Source organism: Calonectris borealis, chromosome 26 (genome assembly GCF_964195595.1).
Source record: "Calonectris borealis chromosome 26, bCalBor7.hap1.2, whole genome shotgun sequence".
In the NCBI taxonomy this organism is placed as follows: Eukaryota; Metazoa; Chordata; class Aves; order Procellariiformes; family Procellariidae; genus Calonectris; species Calonectris borealis.
The window spans coordinates 8,093,646-8,113,295 of NC_134337.1; the positions used below are offsets into that span (position 1 = coordinate 8,093,646).

The following is a 19,650-nucleotide window of genomic DNA, read 5'->3' on the forward strand; positions in this document are numbered from 1 at the left end:
AAGTTAGAGTGCAAAACTGGGAATTATAGATGGAAGCTTTAGTTCCAGCTCTCCTGTAATCTGTACTACCGTCTTGAAAAAACTCTTAATTTTCCCATTCACTTAACTCAGCTGTGAAATGAGCGTAACAGTATCTTGTTTGCTTTACTCCATAACAGTGCTGCAGAGGTTAACCAATGTTAACCAAACAAATCATTAACCTTTATGACACCTTAAAAAACAAACAAAAAACTTGTTGGTTTCAAATAACTAACCCTGGTTTCCTACCTCCGTGTCTCTTTGTTCCATAATTCAAACGGACCAGAGAAGTCTGTCTTCACTAGAGATCCATCCCAGCTTACAGGAGCACTTATACGGACATCGCTGAAAAAAAGCACAATGGGATTTGGCTTTACAATCATCGGAGGGGACAGACCTGATGAGTTTCTCCAGGTGAAGAATGTGTTAAAAGACGGACCCGCTGCACAAGATGGGAGAATTGCACCAGGTAAAGTATTATTTCTCTAAACCTCCATTTCCTGTGGTGCTTCTTGAGAATGCAGCTTCTGCGGCACAAGGAGGTTGGATACTCCATCCACTGACTCTGAATGTGAACACCTTACTAAATGAAATAGTTTTCAGATTTGTGAAAGATCTGTGCAGAGCAGTGGCTCAAAAGGAAAAGCAGCAATGTTCTAGATACAAATCTACTTCGAGGATACTTCTGAAGATTTCAGTAGTTCTGCTTTAGCCAAGACTTTTGGCTTCATGGTTGTTTACAGAATGTTTTTTTGTTCCCTCTCTATACGTAAAGTAAAAATAGTGTGTTTGAATCCTGGTCTGTGTTTTGCCTTGTTGCTGCCAAAAAACATAACACCAAATATTAAAATTGCAAAACACCTGCAGCAGGAATGAGCAAGCAAAGCTATTTGAACCGGGCAAGTGAGGAAACAAGAGGGATGAGAACACCTGCAATCCATGAAGAATTGCACACTTTTTCATTGCTATTATATGTTTAATTAGGTTACCTGTAAGCTTACTGTAACATATGGTTTACATACTAGAAAAGGCAAAATGCTTCTTTACATATCACATAAACTCTCTTACTCTTTGGAGAAGAAGAGTAAGAAGAGTTTGTGCTTTCGATGATTTAATACTATTTACTTATGAAATGAAACAGTTTCCTGTTTTGTTGCTGACTCACTGTTTGAACTTGTTTGTATGTGGTTCATTTTCCTCCTATGTAAAAATGAAGACGATCCTGCAGCATTGTGTTGTGGTGCACACACATGTTTGAATGAAAAGATGTATATGTGTTCCTGTTGTAGTTCATGTAATAGGGAAGCTACTGTTTTACTGATGCCCAGGCATTTAAGTGATAAGACAGTTTGCTTACTAGGAATACTGTATCGCACATGCAAAATGATGCAAATTTTGAAACAAGGTTTCAGGATCTGAAGCCTATTTCCACTTCATTTTGAAAATACATGCTTAGCCACGTGTGGCAACAGTGTAAGAGTACAGAACGTGTGTGGGCGCAATCCTAGCTTAACTTCAGCCAATCCTAAAATAAACATAGGACCCCCCCAAAAAATCCGATTTATTCTGGGTTGAGTTGAGGATGCTGTACAATATGAATTAAAATAGAAGACATCTGCTTGCAGTAGTGTGCGTGCACTGCTTCATCTCCTGTGGCTGTACAGTATCATTTCTTAAATCTGCTGCAGATTAAACTTTATATATTTAGCACACTGTGTTCTGAGATGAAGTAGAATAAATGCAAAGAGGAAATCAATTATGCCTTTTGGCAACAGATAGCCAAAAGGTAATAGCCCAGCCACCACTCGTTATTACTTTTGAAGACTGCATAGTGATTTCCTCCAGTTAGGCTTTTGTTCTGAGCCTCAGAACGCAGGACAGGTGTGGGTGGTTTTGTTTCTGGTTTTGATGCTGTTGAACTTTCTTTCCTAACAGGTGATGTCATTGTAGACATAAATGGAAGTTGTGTCCTTGGCCATACCCATGCAGATGTTGTCCAGATGTTTCAGCTCGTTCCTGTCAATCAGTATGTGAACATGACTTTGTGTCGTGGTTATCCTCTTCCTGACGACAATGAAGACCCTGTGGTAGATATAGTGACAGCTACACCTATTATCAACGGACCGCCTGTGACCAAAGGAGATGTTTGTGTGACCAGCCAAGATTTAATAGCAGGAACAGTTGTGTTGGACCAGAATGGAAAAATGGGCCCTATGTTGGTCAATGGTCGTCTGAATGGCCCTTCCATGGATACAACTGAGCAGAGGATCTCTCTTGCATCTTCAGGAGGCTCTCAGCCAGAGCTGGTCACCATTCCTCTAGTCAAAGGTCCTAAAGGCTTTGGGTTTGCCATTGCAGACAGTCCTACAGGACAGAAGGTGAAAATGATTTTAGACAGCCAGTGGTGCCAAGGCCTTCAGAAAGGGGACGTAATCAAGGAGATTTGCCATCAGAACGTACAGAGCTTGACACATCTTCAGGTGGTGGAGGTACTGAAGCAGTTTCCAGTAGGAGCAGAGGTGCCATTGCTTATCTTAAGAGGAGGTACATATGTAAATTTATGGTTGTCATATATGGTTATATGCTTTTTAAAAGTCCCTTTTTAGTGTGATACCTAAATTGTATCCAGTCTTGACAGTTAAGTAGCGGCTTATTATGTCTCTGAACCGTTATGTTCCAAGTTTAATTTATACCCCTGAGTATTTGGGGTGAGAGCATGTTGCAAGGGTTTTTTTGGTTTTGTTTTTGGTTTTGGTTTGGTTTGGTTTTTTTCCAAAAATTGTATTGTGATATGTTTATGCACTGTCTCTTCCAAGTGTCTGGGGAGTGCTAAAGCAAAAATGCGGTCTCTAGCATAATACAAAGTGTATGACGGATAGAGTTTTCTGAGGCTCTCCGGATGTATGGCAGTAACTGTGGCTGTATGGACAGGTGATTACAGGAGACAGGAAGAAACATCAGCAGTGAGGTGGAACTGATCACTGGAAATACCAGAAAAATTCTCATTTTCACATTTGCGTATTTATACCTCTTCATTGACTGTCAGTCACAGACCAGAATGTGTCTTCTCCCCAAAAGCTGACTAGTAGATAGTGTGCGTTTGCCAGAAGGAGCTGAATGAATTATGGAGTAACACGTGGCTGCTTAGTGTCCCTTTAAGCTTTTATTCCTCTAAGCTTTTATTGTAGCCCTGAGAGTGTCACTTCAAACAGTCATTGACATTTGCAAAAATCTCCAGGTCTTTTTCTGTATAAATGCTACTATTCCTTAATCGGCTAAGGAAATAATTAGATTTCTTTGGTAGCAAGTGAAATTCCTCTAGACGAATTCACAAAGTCTCTGTGTCCAATGAACAGATGTCCAATGTGTGATTTGGCTGACCAGTGTCTAGCAAAAAGAGAAATAGATGTTTCTCATTGTTGTACAGTTGGCAATTCTAATTTGGGACTTCTCTGAAGTGATGGTTTTGGTCAACTGAACATTCACATTGCCAGTTAAAAGAAGAGTGAATAAGCAGTTATTATTTTCAACCCAGGAGGAGCTGATTATATTGCCTTAATGCTGTTTAAACTTTTATTGACCTGGTATTGAAATTGCTTTCTACATTCCATTTTCTTCAGGTCCACCCTCACCTACTAAAACTGCCAAAGGGGTGAGTATTAGTGATGTATTTAAATTTGTTTCTGATGGAGAATATTCGGGGGGTTTTGGTTGCAAAATAGACTCATAAATATGGTCTACTTAACAGAAAAGATTCCTTTGAGTTATTTGAGTTGTTTAATGGAGGTGATGGATGTCTCCCCTGTTATTACTGAAGAATTGAGAATGCAGCAAAGATCTTGCATGACGATGGGTGTAGTATTGTTGATTTGTCATGATTTTAAATATGACATTGCCACTTAAGTTCTATCATTATTTCCTTCTTTTGCACTATACTTGAAATTGTTGTCTCTGTGCACACTTCGACCTGCTTTTGTAATCTCATCTCCTTTGGGTTTTAGTCCCTGTGATAATCTGCAGCATGATTTAGCAAAACCACGTCTACTTAGCTGGCACAAATTCGTTAAGTAACTGCTGTCAGAATACCCATTAAAAGGGAAACAGAATACAGTATCTTTTTTTTTTCATTGCTAATTACCTGTATTAAAGTGAAGCAGGATTTCTAAAGGAAGTTTATGATACTTCAGTATTTCTCAATCCTCGCACAGAATTAATGGTCTGGTTAGTACTCCCTTCTTAAAATGCTTGCTTATCTTTGAATCCATATTTTCAGGAAGTCTCTGTGTAATGGTACATTTCTAGTTTGATATTCATGATTCTTGGAAGTTCAATCTGTTGGGGTATCTTCAATATATATTAGCTCAGTAAAGAATCCTTGGGCTTAATAAAATTCCCTCTGATTGCATAGTGCTGATAGTAATGCATATTTTTGTCACGAGCACTTCTTTTATGAATTAGGCTAGTTGGTGAACAGAGCTGTTTCTTTAAAAATGTTTCTGGTACAGAACAAATTATTTCATTTTAGGAAAACCCCATCACCAGGATGCAGATGTAGCTTCTTTTTCTATCTTTGTCCTGCTGTTTGAGTATTGAAGTCATATCCCGCTAGTAGGATAATGTGAGCACACAAGTTCAGTGCACTTGAAACAGACTGCACTCAATAAGACTTGCAGATTCAGTTCCTTGCAATCGTACAGCTGCCCGCACTAAATAAATCCGTGCATAAATCTCTGCAGTTTGAGGACGCAAGCCTTGTCAGCGTGGCTCCCGTGTCAATGCACGCTGTGCAGGCGTGCTAAAAATACTATGGACTCAGGGTCTGGCATTCTAGCACTCTAGTGTGCAGTAGCAACTTCCCATGGAGCACTTCATGTTCAGTGGCATTAAGCGGCATGGCAAAATAATTCAGTTAAAAAGGGCAAGTTCTTGTGTTTATAAACATGCAAGAAGTGTCAAACTGCTAAATTGCTTGGGGGAGGTTTCTTCCACTCTTTGTAAAAGGGCATATCCAAGTCTATTCTGCTTGTGCTTTTGTTTAACATGCACAGGCACACGCAGGCTACCATGTTCCAGTTTTCCAGGTTGGGTTTCAGCCCAGAATAAGTATTTAGAGCTACTTTAGTGCATAATCAATTGGAAGTTAGGGTGGGAGACCTCAAGGATGCTTGGTGTCCTTTCTTCATGAAATACTAATAGGAGCTATCAGATCATAAAAGAAAAATGCAAATACTGAATTATTAATGCCTCACACTACCCAAGTGTATTCCTCCTGTTCAGTATTTATAATGCTGTTGGGATACCTGCAGCAAACAACCTGATGTTGGGCACACCTCAGGTGCTCTTGTTTGGTCGTGGTTTGGCAGTGGGCAGGAGGCAGTGCCCGCGGAGCAGCTCGTGCCCGCAGCAGTGGACCACGGTCCAGAGCCCGGCAGGCCCCTGCCGAGGAATCAGTCTCCTTTCCGAACATGACCGGTCCTGTACGCCCTGCTTCATCCCGGGTGTCGGTAACCACCGGGAGCTGGCTAGCTTTACTCATCTCTGAGCATCAGTCACTTCAAACCCCCTTTCTAAGCCCAGTCTTCAGTAGAAACCTGTGGCCTGTGAGGAAGACTTCAGTAGTCCAGTCAGACACATACATTGGAAAAGCTACGTTGAGTTGTAATATTATTCCCCTATTCCCTTGTTTTGCCCTGTATTTCGCCTCTGCATGATGTTTATTGTCTTTGCGTGCACACAGACACAAATTCAGTTATGCTTTTGATTTATTATGGATTTTGTGGGGTGGGGTCTGTTTCAGAAGGACAAGCAGGACAGTTCAGGTAGTTTGGAAGCTGTCGGCGATCCCATCCCGCAGCCGATGCCGTTTCCACCCACTGCTGTACGACCAGGCTCTCCTAAGCTAGACCCTTCGGAAGTCTATCTGAAGTCTAAGACTATATATGAGGACAAACGTGAGTGTATCAACTTCAACTTGGAAATATTCAATTATGAAGGAGTTTTTTCTTTGTCATATGTGTGGTAAAACTACTGTGATTTTCGTATTGAGTTTATTAACCTCTTGTACAAAAAACATTTCAAGAAATGTGTAATTCATACAGAAATTAGAAAACTGGAACTGCTTTGTAAAAAAATGTATAATATGCTTCAACCATATTTACGATAAAACAGTTAGTCATAGAAATGGTCTTAAGGGTGATCTAGTTCTGAAGTAAACTGAAGTAGACCTGACCATTTCAGAGTTTATAGAAGGTAGCTCTAAGTTGTGTGACAGACAGGATTTTATCCTGGCCCACCATACAAATGCAGGAGTGGTTTCTCCTTTGGCATTCATCAATCTATCCTTTCCTTTTTCAGCCTTTTCTTGAAAATTTATTTTTCCAGTATGGAAAGAGAACGACACTGAAGATTTCAGTGTTTGAATTATTTACTGTATTTCTGGTTACTGTGTTCTGTCGATAAGAAGAGTCAGAATGCACCACAAAAGCATGATCTTTCAATAATCAAAGATAGCTCCTTACATGTTTTGAAATATTGCTTTGTCTTAGCTCCAAACACAAGAGATTTGGATGTTTTCCTGCGAAAACAAGAGTCAGGCTTTGGTTTCCGGGTGCTTGGAGGGGATGGACCAGATCAGCCTGTAAGTGAAACAATTTACGGTTGCATACGTGTTATCTTACAGTATTACTGTTAGAATGACTCCTACTCTGTCATCCTCATTTCCCTCTCATTCTAAGCAGTTCAGTGATGGCAAAATCGATCAATTCAGTAACTGCCTTTTAAAGATCAAGAATTAGTTGAGATTACCTTTCTCTTTTTCCTTTTCGTGGCTGACTTTCATCTGCAAGGCTCCCGTGCCCTTTCTGCTATCTAGAGTCTGCCTTTGGCGGCAGTTTTCTCTGTCAGGCTGATAATACTGATGGTGTTTCTGTAGTTGTTGCTGTGTCTCGGCAGTGCTCAAAAGGGCAGCACTGGTGCTCAGCCTTTGCCCATTTCCACCTGATCCCAATGGTGGTCTTGGCACAAAACACGCCCTGGTAACGCTCCATGTGCCGTGCACGTCAGCACATCCCTGGGGAGGAGATGAGTGAAAGGAAGCTGCTGCTTACCCTGCAAAAACTCCGTCAGGCCATTCTTTTGAATGCACCCAGTGAAACGAGGCAGGATTTGGGATTGTGTCGCACCCCTTTTCCCCCACCTCTCCTGCCAAATTTTCAAAAATACGTCTTTTTCTGTCAGTCAGTGTGGTTTCTGGTGGATTCGTCTCAAAGAGACAAGCACACCCTTTCCAGTGCACTCTTTCAGGCTTTTATTTGCCTTGTGTTTTTCCCTCTCATCTCAGAAAATACAAAATGTGATACTTCAGGATTTTCATGAAAGCCTTGAAGCAGAACCTATTAGAAGTGGCTTCCCTCTGCAAATGGATGTTGGTGATGTTTTGCATTGTAACTGGCATCAAAATGTAGCCCTGATGTTTGCACGGGAGGAAGAATACCAGTTAGAGCCTGGTTTGCTTTAACCTGGTCAGTGACTAGAGTTCAGTTATCATTTTAAGTCATCAATGTAGTCGTGTTTCCTGGCCTCAGCCTGCAGAGCTGTTGCAGTTGGACTTGGATGACTCTCCGCTTGAGAGGTGATTGCCAAGGAATGGCAGAGTTGGAGGCAGAGGGGCAGATGCCAGTGTGGAAACCCCTGGGTAGTCCGTTCCTCTACCGGCAGGCTTTAGGAGACTCCCCTCTATTTCCAAAAAGGTGAAAATTTTTCTCTGGGAAGAAGTGCTAAGACTTGTACTGTATGTCAGGGGCTGTTCCTTCAGCTGCCAAGTTAAGAGGAGAAGCTTTTGGAGTAGATACTCATAGATTGCTTTTTGATCACAGTTAAGGAATACATTTTTTTCCATTCACAGCTGTGATCCAGTGCTAGCCCTTTTTTTTCCCTAACATGCATTTAAAGAAAAGGAAAAGCAAAACAAAACAATCTTACTTCTGTTGCACGTTATAGCATTTATGGTGTTTTGTTTCCATAACAGCCATAGCTGTTGGTAAGTGTCAAGCTAATGTCATGAATGCTGTGTGCAGATGATCTACCCCCCATTGCTTAACTGGCCAACAACTACTGGCCATAATTATTCTTAATCTTTCATTTAACCTGAATGCAATTCTAGCATATGAAATAGTGTGTGGTGTTCTTATCTGTATTATATTTAGCAGCACTTTATGAGGTGGGGGTAGAAAAAATTGATAAGGGGAGTGCAGCTGTTTGAATGCATTATCTAATCACCAAAAGCTGTGCACTGAAAAACCTTCAAGCACGGAACTGTCTACTTTTCAGCAGTAATTTGATTTCTTTTGAAAGCTTTTACTTCTTCCCCAGTCAGTCTGGCCTAGTCTTGGTAAAAAAAATGAAGTAAGTGGAATAAATGACAGAGGCTTTCATTTCAATAATGTCTGAGAAATCATACATACGTAGTAAGTAGACAGTGTATACTTTTGTCAAAAGTTGGGCTTTTTAACAAACTGACAAATATGCTTAGGAGGTAGTGATCTTCCAAAATTCATGGAAATGAGAACTAAAATTCCCCCCAAACTTTGCGTATTTGCGTATTTACTGAATGCTTTGAGCCCCCAAATTGTATCCACTGAGTCAGCTCATGCAAAGTACACTCACTGGCTGTGTTTCTGCTAGAATTGAACAGTCAGATAATCTTTAAAAATATCTTCCCAAAAGCCCTCATCTGTCTGGGTTCACCTGGATTCCAACCATTACGTGTTGTGATGAGTTCATGTTCTGCCATTCAAACCCCCTGACTCTGCTCTGCTGACAGATTTATATTGGAGCCATAATCCCGTTGGGAGCAGCAGAAAAAGACGGCAGGCTTCGAGCTGCAGATGAGCTGATGTGTATTGATGGAGTCCCTGTTAAAGGGAAGTCACACAAACAAGTTTTGGACTTAATGACCAGTGCTGCACGGAACGGTCAGGTGCTGCTCACAGTCCGGAGGAAGATCTTCTTTGGTGGTATGTGTCTGTCTGTCCAGAGAGGGTACTGCAGGACACTGATCTGGCTAAAGGAACACCTACGTTTTTGTAATCAGATAGACTAAAGCTGCTCTGAAACTTACGAATTATTGCACTAGAGATGAGCAGCCTGAGATTCAAGGAGGGTCAGCTATAATTCTGAGTAAGTGGAGAAAAGCATCATTTAATAAGCTGATGCTTTGGAGCTTGCTAGTTTGCACTGCTCGCACAGGTAAGGCTCTGAAAATTATGGTGGCAGTGATGTTTTCTTCAACCCTTTTTGCAGATACTAGTTAGAACAGCCACTAATGCTATGCAAATGAAGTAATAACACAATCTCTTTTCTGTACAACATGCTGTATTCTCAAGTCTTTTGGTATCTATGTGTAGCAAGAATAACTGCATTCAAACCAGAGATGATTCAGGGCATCATCTTGTGATTCTGCAGTTTTATATCAGTGTCCAGATCGGCAGCGTACAGAAGATTATTGTCCTTGACTCAATGATGCTGATCATGTGAATGACAGAGCTGGGATGGGGTTCAGGAGAACTGATAACGGTCCCCTGTTCTGATTAGCAAGCAGTATTGCTTTTCCATTGCATTATTCAACCATTAATTCTGAGTATATACAAGTAAAAGGAAAAAGTATTTTTAAGATCAATTCTCAATTTCTTTAAGATGCCTTCTGCTAGACAGACTACTTCAGGACCAAAATTTTGTAGGTTTCCTAAAAGAAAGCCTGGCTTCAGTCTTCAAACTGCCTTTTAAAAAATGTTTCCTTTGTTTCAAGTAAACAATTGTTCCTCACTTAAGATAGCAATAGTTGTAGTTTGTAGCTGGATGTCTGCTGTAGATCTTGTACTTGTAGCATGCAAAAAAGCCACGATGGGTTTTTTTGCTATAAAAAGGCATCAGATCACTCTGACAAAGTCTGTGTACACACTGCCAAATCTGTTTGGCTGTGTGCAACAAGTGTGCAGCAGGCTTTCCTTGCATAAGTGTGCACACCTGTGTAGCAGTCTGGGCCTTTGAATGCTTTATCCTGCATCTGATTTCTGTTTGATCCAAACTGTATTGTTAATAAACTCACCCCTTACTTTCCCAGGCAGACAGTGTTTCCTCATGCTGGCACTGATACTGAGATGTACAGTTTTGCTGTAGTTGCTTTGTAAAACAGCAGTATTGTTTTTTCCTTATTTGTTGTTTGTCTGTTACCTGCAAGGGGAAAAGCAACCGGAGGAGGAGGAGCCGCAGCCTGTCTTGACGCAAAACGGCTCTCCCCGACTGAATCGGGTAGAGTTTGCCAACCAGCAGTCCCCAGAGGTCTATGATGTCCGTCTGCAGCGGAAGGAGAACGAGGGATTTGGCTTTGTCATCCTCACCTCAAAGAACAAACCTCCTCCTGGTGGTAAGTGCCGTGCTCTGGCGGCGTTGTCACTGCCCAGCCTCCCTGCCTGGTGCTTGTACCAAAGCTGCTGCTGGCATTAGCAGGCGTGAGCAGGGCTGCGGCTTCTTCAGGGATTTCTCTTTCTTTGATGTGCTGGTGTTACCTACACGGCGCTCGGCGTAGATACAGTCGTCTTTCACTCACACTATTTCACAGCCCAACCCAAGACAGCTTGGTCTGTCTTGCTTCATGTTTGTGCTCCTTTTCACCCAACTGTGACGTAAGTGGGGAGCAGGGGGAAAGCATATCACATGCAACCAGCCCGAACACAGGAGCGTGCACTTGTCACAGGGCAGTCTTCAGGACGCGGATAGTTGTCAGGCTGTGGTGGTGATGCAGATTCTCACACTGCATTCATTCATAGGCATTTTAATGGAAGTATAGTTTCAACCTTGGCTTTGTATTACCTAATCAGGTAGAATTTCTTGTTTGGGGAATTTGAGAAAGTAGAGACTGCAGTACTTGGAAGAAAGCGATGAAGTTGTTACTGTCAGACAGATAGGGTGTTTGTCTAGAAAGATCATCAAAATGAAAAAGTAGCATGCTCTGGTACTATAGTTCTGATATATGGACATGGCTTCAGGCGTAGTTGTAAAGATAAACAGCAAAATAACCAAAGTTAAAAGCAAAAATAAAAAGAAATATTGTGAGCGGAAGTGAATGAGAGAAGCTGCTTGCAGGAAGCCCTGGAGTCCAACTCAATTAATGGAAAGATCCATGACCCCCCGCACAGGAGAGGGTCTGCTCAGTGTAATCAAGTGCATTTGTATTCCTCGTGTGATGGCTGCTATTTACCTAGCAGTGCCAGGTAGAGGCTACTGAATATTTTTTGCATGAGATGGCGAGTAGGATCATCTTTCTGGGATTCATTTCCTTTGGCCATCAGGTTTGGGTTATCTGTGTAGCCCTCGAAATACAAGCCAGATCAGTGTGTTCCCCCACCAACAAACTCACTTCACTGACATTAAGGTACAGATAACTCCTGAAATCCTTATTTGGTTCCTTTAGTTCCTTGGCGTAAATCACCCTTCTGAAACTTCCTCAGTTGGTTCCAGACAGACATAAAGATGGCTTGAAAGTGTGTCTTTTTTATTGAGCCTCAGACATTTTTTTCTGTTTTCCACTTCATTTTACCGCACAACAAAAAAACAGCAGGAGCACAGAAAAAAACTGTTTCTAAATAACATTGTGCTGAATGCATATGATATATATTTAGAGTGTGATGCAGTCTTGGCTCAGACGATACCTTTTCAAGAAGTTTAAAGCCAGCCGCTCTGGAAGCGGTGGGACGGTGCAGCGGCAGTGGTCCACGTGCAGAGCTGCCCACTGCGGTGGGTTCCCGTGGCAGCGGCAGGGCGAGCTGTCACCCTCAGGCGCATGATGCTGCGCAGATGATTGTGTTCCGCATCAGAGTGGCCGTGGGTTGATGGTATGTTGTCTGGTCAGTCGGATATTAAGAAAAAATACTATAAACAAAATCATTCTATAATATATTGGTATTCTGTTATAATACAACTTTACTACAGACAACATTTTTGTCTGAGGATCTGCTGCAAATTGCTGTTTATTTGATATTAAAACTGAAGGTAGAAGACAACTGAAACCAATTCTAGTGCTGGAAACACAAGCCCTGTGGTCCGGGCTGTTTCTAACACACAGGAAAAAAGAGACTCTGGTGCATCCACAGGCTGTGCTGTGCAGAACTTTTCTGTGCCACCATTTAACATGAAGCTACTATGTTCTTCTAAAGCCAGGATATTTTAAAACAAGTAATCAGCAATTGAGTCTGCAACCCTGCAGTGCTTTACTCTTCACAGTTGGCTCTTAGGTTTATATAATACTTAAAAAAAGAGTCTATTAAGGGAAGTGTAATTAAAATTTAAACTCATGGTAAATGCTAGAAGGCATCAATGTCTGTTCCTTCACAGTAACTTCTGCATGTGCTAGCTCATTAAAACAATCCTTGATGGCTTTTTAATCTTGGGTTGCTGATGACGCTGTGAAAGTGTTTCAGATGTGCTGTCATGGTTTTGAAAAGCCAGCTGATAATCCTGACAGGCGCATAATGTTCCTCACCCCTCCAATCGATCCCTCTGAGAAAAGCATGTTTGGGAGAGCAGCAACTACAGAAAACAGGTATCCATCAACCCCACTTCAGGCTTTGGAGATGCAAACAGGCTTTTACATGAAGTACGAGGAAGAGCATTTATGAAACTTGGAGGTCAGTTTGGAACGGTGTTTGGAAATGAGTTACAAAGGAGCAGTGCAGCGGTTCCTGCGCAGAAGAGCCCTGATGAGGGATTTGGGAAGGACAGGAGTCAATTTGCTATGCTTCCAGGCATCCAGATGAATGAAAGGCTGTTTTAGGCGCGTGGGAAAGCATGGTGACAGATGTGCTTTGATGTAACGCGAATCTGCTCTGTCGGGGCCACCTCAGCACGCAGGCAGCTCAAGGAGCCGCTCGTTTGCCCCAGGTTTTGGTAGGCTCCTCCCGTCACGATGGCATCTCGCTGGCTACTGGGTGCCATCTTCGGGTCAGCAAACTGTAAAACAAGATCTCTCCCCCGGCACCAGCGCAGCTCTTGGTGGGGAGGGCGCGGGAGCCACGGGGGCTGTGGCGGGGCTGTGCTGCGGGAGAGGTGCCGGAGGAAGCACCATGCTGGAGGGGAGCATCCCTCCCTCCGTGTGCCCTTTTAGTTCTGCTCATTCCTGCATCTGTGTTCACCTCTGGGAAAGTAACTAAAAGCAGTCTTTTTTCCTCCTACTTACCGTAAAATTCCCTCTTTTCCCTGTTTGCCTTTCTGGCCCCATTGCTTTGGCCTCTAGAGGAGTCTGTATACAGAGCAGTATGTCACGACGGGATGAACTGAGGAAACCAAGCCAGGAGAGCTAGCTATAATTCAAGCCAATTATTACAGGTGCAAGTTCATCTCGGAATAGGGAACGGGTCTGTGCAGAGGTGATCTAGCACACCTTGCTGTGCTGCCTGGGCATGCTGAGGGTCGCTGCTGAGATGTTCACCAGGTTACTAAGTTAGTCTTTGGCAGGAAAAGTTTGGTTTCCTTTTGAAGTGTATTTAAGGCTTAATTTTCGATTGCAAGGAGGAAGAGTTAACCCGTGCATCCAGATTTCTAATGACTGTTAAACTGGATGTCCATAACAGTCTCTGAGTCCACACAGTGCTCCAGGGTCTATGCATGAAATGGAAAACAATACATTATGAGTGGCAAAACAAATTGCTTCAGAGCGCTCCTGGGACACATGGTCTTATTCATCCCTTCGCAGATGTGACCCATTTCCTTCCCGTGTTTTTCTTCAGGCACAACACCTTCTATGTGACAAGGCCGTGCTGTCACGGGTTGGCGTTTCCATTCGCTCTACTGAGCGAAGCTTTCTTCATTGTTCGCAGGCCTTTCTTGTGCTAGCAGTGCCGCCCTTCAGAGCAGGAGCGGTCTCTGGGATGACTCTGGCAATTCTGGGTCTGTGTGATGCTTATCTGACATGACTATTAATCGCGTTGCTGTGCCTGTTCTTGATTTCCTAGTGATTCCTCACAAGATCGGGCGAGTTATAGATGGGAGCCCAGCTGACCAGTGCGGGAAGCTGAAAGTGGGAGACCGCATCTCGGCGGTGAATGGTCAATCCATCGTTGAGCTCTCGCATGACAGCATCGTGCAGCTGATCAAGGACGCGGGCAACGTGGTGACTCTGACTGTCGTGGCTGAGGAAGGTAAGGAGGGTGCTGGGCCCTGCCAGGTGGATGGGTCCTGCCACACTGCCAAAGTCTAATGTTTGTAACTTCTGAAGTTAATTCACTTAAAGTGGAGTATTTTAAGATGTGTGGAAATTAAAGAAAAAAGTGAAGCTCATCCGTTTGCTCCAGAAGAGCTGAAGGCAGGTGGGGCAGAGAGAGACAGCTGCTGAGGTGGTTAGACTGAAAAATAAGATACAAGTATTAACAATACAGTGCAGGGTAAGAGAAATTCTCATGGTTTCTCACGTGAGAGAGAGACTGCTGCTCCCATGGAAACATGTCCTGTCCAGACCTTGTATTCTTCAACCAAGGAGAAATGGCCTCTCCTGGGAGAGCTACAGCAGACTGATGGGACGACAGAGAGAAAATCTTCTCGCCCCTGGACAGTGCCCGTCTCCTGCTGCTGCAGTGGCTGCAGGAGCTTTGTTCCAGATGAGGGAGATGCTCCTGGGATGCTCTGGAGCGGCTCTGCCAGGCAGAGCTAGGGGACAGGCTGCAGGGACACCTGCTTTCCAGATCCTCTCCATTTGGGGACATTTAGTTTTTCCTTCCTGCCATGTTAAAATACACAAATTGCCTAATGCTGCACCCCTGGGATGCAACAGAAACATCCTGTAGTTCTTCTGTCTGCCAAAGCTGCGCTTTCAAAAATGGTCACATCCCACCGTAAAAACCTTACTTGGGGTTTTCCTGCAGCTCCTCCCAGGCTGCTAGCAAATTCTTCACACGCAACTGCCATGTCATCTAAGCAGCAAAGTGAGTATCTGTGAGTGCAAAGTCCCATCTGTAGAGACCGTATTTTTAATGAGAGCTCCCATGCAATGCTGCGTTCAATATGGTATTGTTCCTACACAAACGGTTCACTATAAATATGTAAAATCGAATCATTTGAAGAAAAAAGCTGTTTTCCAACCCTGCTTACCACTGCATTTTTCTGGATTGCTGCTTGTGGGTTTAATTAAATTCACTACCATTATTTTGCCAGAAAGTTGGCTTTCTTCACCTTCTAAGTAATAAATACCTAAAGTCAGAATGTGAATAAAGCCAACAGGTGATTCTCTAATTCATATTCATTGCAAATATTTAACATGCTATTTCAGCCTGTGATACAGAATTTCAAAGACTTAATTTTCCTTTTTGTTAATGCCTGAAGCAGAAAGACTTCTATAAATTGTTATTTTTCTATTAAGATTTTCATTTTTATCAAATTAATTCATTCCAGTTTGAAGGGACACACGTCAAAGCAGTTGCCCAGGGCAATGTTTATAATGCAACTCAAGTTTGAGTTGGTTGCATTAGATCTGTTTCTCCAGGGCTCTTAATCAGCTTTGTTTTCAAAGTAAGCTTTCTGAATATAACATTATTGTCCCTTATTTATATATGACCTTACCTGGACTCTATGTAAGAACTTAGCTTTTCCCACTTCCTCAATTACAGATTTGGAGCCAAAATGTAGAGATAAAACAAGAACCTGAGGAGAATCAACAAAGAGAGGGGGAAAAAAAAAGTCAGTAGCAGATGATAAAACTAGACTGAAGAGACCAGTCAGAAAAAATGTGTGACTTAGAGGAGCAGAGTTTCATATGTAAAGAATTTGTGACAATGAAGGAGAGAGAAGCAGAACCTGTTCCACAGAAATGGGAATATATCACCACTTAAACTTCTCCTTGGTTTAGCTGGAGAAATACAGTTTAGCTCACAGCAGACTCGGTAGAGCAGACTCCCGTAGAAAGCCAGAGTGGATGTGAATTAGTCGGGGCTTCAGGCGTTCTCCCCACAGGGCTGCGGGGAGAGAGCTGAGCTTCACAGATGGTTCACAAGACAGTGGTTAACACCAAGGAAGATGCAGGATGCAGCTCCAAAGAGAAAAATGCCTATTTTGCCAGAAGCTGTTCATCATCACAAAGGATAAACCTAATAGAGTTTGCTGCTCCCCAGTGCATCATCTTCAGTGCTGTCCTCTGGGACTGACAACAAAAATACTGCCTTGTACCCCTTCCCTCTCCCTCCTAGCTTTCACAGATGTGTAATCTTTGCTTTTCATATGAATAAACGAATTCCACTCCATGCACCAGAAGACATTCTTTAACATTTTTCACAAAAGCAGGAGCCTGTCAGCTTTTGTCATGTACTAGCTGGAAACACAAGAGAGCAGGCTGAAAAGAGGACTGGAGAATTTGTACAAACAGATGGCATTTTCTTTGCCAGTGCTTCTAAATTAAAACTCTGAGTATAAACCAGGAGTAAAAGTTGACATTTTGTCTCTAGCGAAAAACCTCTTTAAGGCATGTCGTAGTAAAGCAGTCCTGTGAAGGACTTGAGAGGTCTTGCATACTGAGAAATTCACTCTAATAATACGCATTATGTTTTCCTTCCCTTAAGATGCTTGAACGCTTTGTATATTTTACTGGGTTTTGTTTGTTCTTAACTGAGAAATGCAGTAATGTGATCCACCTAACAGAGGACTGGAACATCTCTGGTTTGGGTGCTTGGGACTTTTTTTTTTTTAAACCCTTATAAGGAAAAGGAGTTTATTAGTTTATAATTCAGTACATAAGTTCATCTTGGGCCACCACTTGCCATTTCAGGATCTAGCTAAGAGGCAGCTTTTTTACTCTTAAGTGACAGAGACATTTTGTATCCTGAAACATGTTTTTTTCATAAATGCACTGGATTTATTGCAAAGTGCATGATCACTGTATGGAAGGGAAAATCATCTTAAACTATTCTAAAAGATTTTATTAAAACGTCGTTATACTTTAATTTTTACTTAGCCTTTGGGACAAGGCAAAACACTTCAAAATTCTCGTTGATAACCTTGTCAGTGAAATAGTCCCTCCAATGTGATTGTGGGACCAGTTCGTAACCTTTCCTATAGCTGGCCTGTAGCAATGCCTTAAAGGAGTTGACAGTTTCCCTCCATCATTAGGGTCTTCACCTACAGGGTGAAGGTTCATTGCCCCCACAGATCCTCATTCTCCTCTTACCTTTAAAAAGGGATATGTTCTCAAATGGACATTATTCTTCATCTCCTACAAAATTTTACTATATTGAATAGCCGAACCAACTTCATGGATCAGACTAGTCCTAATCCCTTCTGGTCTTTATCAACTTGCAGACAGTCTAAAACCCTTCTGTTCACGTCTGGTTCGGTTAAAATTGTGTTGTCTTTCTGAGGAAAAGCAGCGTAGGTAAGAATAAAATTCCTAGGATTTTATTCCGTGGAACCAATGAACTGCACTTGGGTTCCTGGCTTATGGCGTTAGACCTTGGAAAATCCTCTTTGTCTCGTGCCTGCGGTGAGCTCAGCTCAAGCTGAGATGCTGTGGCAGCGGCATCCTTAGGCACAGCAGACACAGCGCTGATGGTCACTGTGATCTCCTGGTGAGTGTGCCTAGCTTCATATTTGGGAAGTTCTCTCTGACTGTCAGTTTTGTTTGAATTTATTAGAACACCGTGGTCCTCCGTCAGGAACAAACTCCGCCAGGCAGAGTCCAGCTCCGCAGCACCGACCGCTGGGATCAGCACAGATCAGCCCTTCTGGCGCAGACAGGTACAGAGCTTTTGCTTCTGGAAAAAGTCGCTGAGAATGGCTAGAAAAGCTTGACCAGAGGGATTGTTAATGCAAAGGTAACATCCACATCCTTTTACCTCTGTGTAGGGGAGCTACGGAAGGTGAAGCTGGAAAAGAAGTTTCAAATAGTTACAGGCTTTCCTGGCCCGAGCATAAGCACTTGACACAATCCGATGCTGGCGTTGCTTCAGTTATTGGTAGCCGTCATTCCCAGATACAGGTAACCATCCAAAAAACCATTTTGCATCCAGACATGCAAAATACCCGTTCGTCAAGACACTACGGTGGCATTGCCACAGAGTATTCAAAAGCAGAACAATAAAACATTTCCCTGTCAGACATGAGTAGAAAAGTTGCATATAAAAATGCACTGATGTGTTTCACAGAATGTTTTTGCTAATGTTTTAAATTTGATTGTCTCCTTAGTATAGTTGAATACTCATTATAATTACAAAAGAAACAGAAAATGCTTGCAGTGGGGCTACTACAGACCCTTTGGCAAAATTTCTTAAATTTCATGCCTATCTAAAACTTAAAAGGAAAACTGTTCTGTATGTTTAGACTGAGAATGAAACCATTACACCTAATCACACATGAGTTGTGATGCATTGTTTAAATTGTGGATTGCAAGTTTCTCAAAGTGTAGAAATGCATGAAGCGTTTTTCCAGAAAAACAAATGTTTAAGTCTGCCTACAGATCCTCATCTCTTTTTTTGTCTGACTTATGCACAGAATCCTGGCTGTTTCCCAGTGGAGTTGGAAAGGGGCCCTCGAGGGTTTGGATTCAGTCTTCGAGGAGGAAAGGAATACAACATGGGCTTATTCATCCTTCGACTTGCTGAAGATGGGCCAGCTGTCAAAGATGGGAGAGTACATGTGAGTTTGTCTTCTCTTATCAATTTGTTGATCAAGTTGGCCTTTTGGCACATTAATTCACCTACAGTGGCAACAAACTTTGTTCTTCCCTGAGTGCAGGGTCCCAGCAGGCAGAACAGCATCAGGACAGCTGCCCTTCTTCCAGCTGTTGCTGTGCAGTGACAGCAAGTGCTGTGGCGGTAGGCTTTTAAAGGAGAAATACATGAACAGCTCTGGCCATCCAAAGTGAACTGTACGTCCGTGCTTGAGTTACAGTAACGTACATGTCCCAGGGTTGAGCAGCAGCTACTCGGGATACTTTAGGAGCCCAGACAAGAAATTGCGCAGTGGAGCAGAAAGCTGAAAGGAGAATCACTGTCCAAGTCAGTGAATTTGTAAGGAATGTTTGTGTGTACATTGTGCTATTGCTGTTCTGTGCGGTGTTAGAAGATACAAGCCTAACTTTTTTCAAAGATTATGTTAATTCTTATGTTTGTTTAAGGAATTCACTTTCAAATATTGTAGTAAAAGCAAAACATATGGGTACAATAGCAAAGAACAATGGTACGTGAGAATCTGTGACTGCTGCCCGCAGCTGAATTTTCAGAGGCTGGAGCGTGAAGCTGAGCCAGGTGCCCGTGAGATGCCATCCCACGTGCAGTCCCAGTGCTCGCTGCACGTATGGCCACGGGCGCAAGGCTCTGCCTCCATTTGTACTACAGGTTGTAGAATAGCGCTGACACAAATACCTGCTGGGGCTACTGTAGGGCTTAATTGGATGTGAAATTCTAAGTATTGTTAACTTTTATTATCCTAATTCTTTACAGTAATTAGCTTTTTTCCCTCATGCTTGAGAGACTACATGATTTTGTAGTATTTAGTACTAATCTTTTCTCTTGTAGTGCTCCTTCAAGTGGCGTTACACTAAGCTCCAAGGCTTTGCTTTCCGGGCAAGCGCAACCAAAAGGTTCCCAGCTGACTGTACTG

General features: G+C 42.6%; 1 protein-coding gene across 2 annotated transcripts in view; it reads left to right on the forward strand.

Moving 5' to 3' along the window:
- The window catches only part of MAGI3 (membrane associated guanylate kinase, WW and PDZ domain containing 3), a 74,733-nt gene that overhangs the window by 48,284 nt on the left and 6,799 nt on the right, over positions 1-19,650 (forward strand). For both annotated transcript variants that reach the window (XM_075174237.1, XM_075174239.1), the window contains exons 9-19: positions 305-487; positions 1,954-2,562; positions 3,639-3,670; positions 5,816-5,969; positions 6,564-6,655; positions 8,840-9,032; positions 10,256-10,441; positions 14,025-14,210; positions 17,685-17,787; positions 17,896-18,028; positions 18,541-18,684. In XM_075174237.1, the coding sequence (XP_075030338.1) occupies positions 305-487; positions 1,954-2,562; positions 3,639-3,670; positions 5,816-5,969; positions 6,564-6,655; positions 8,840-9,032; positions 10,256-10,441; positions 14,025-14,210; positions 17,685-17,787; positions 17,896-18,028; positions 18,541-18,684 (2,015 nt within the window). The remainder of the gene's footprint in view (positions 1-304; positions 488-1,953; positions 2,563-3,638; positions 3,671-5,815; positions 5,970-6,563; positions 6,656-8,839; positions 9,033-10,255; positions 10,442-14,024; positions 14,211-17,684; positions 17,788-17,895; positions 18,029-18,540; positions 18,685-19,650) is intronic.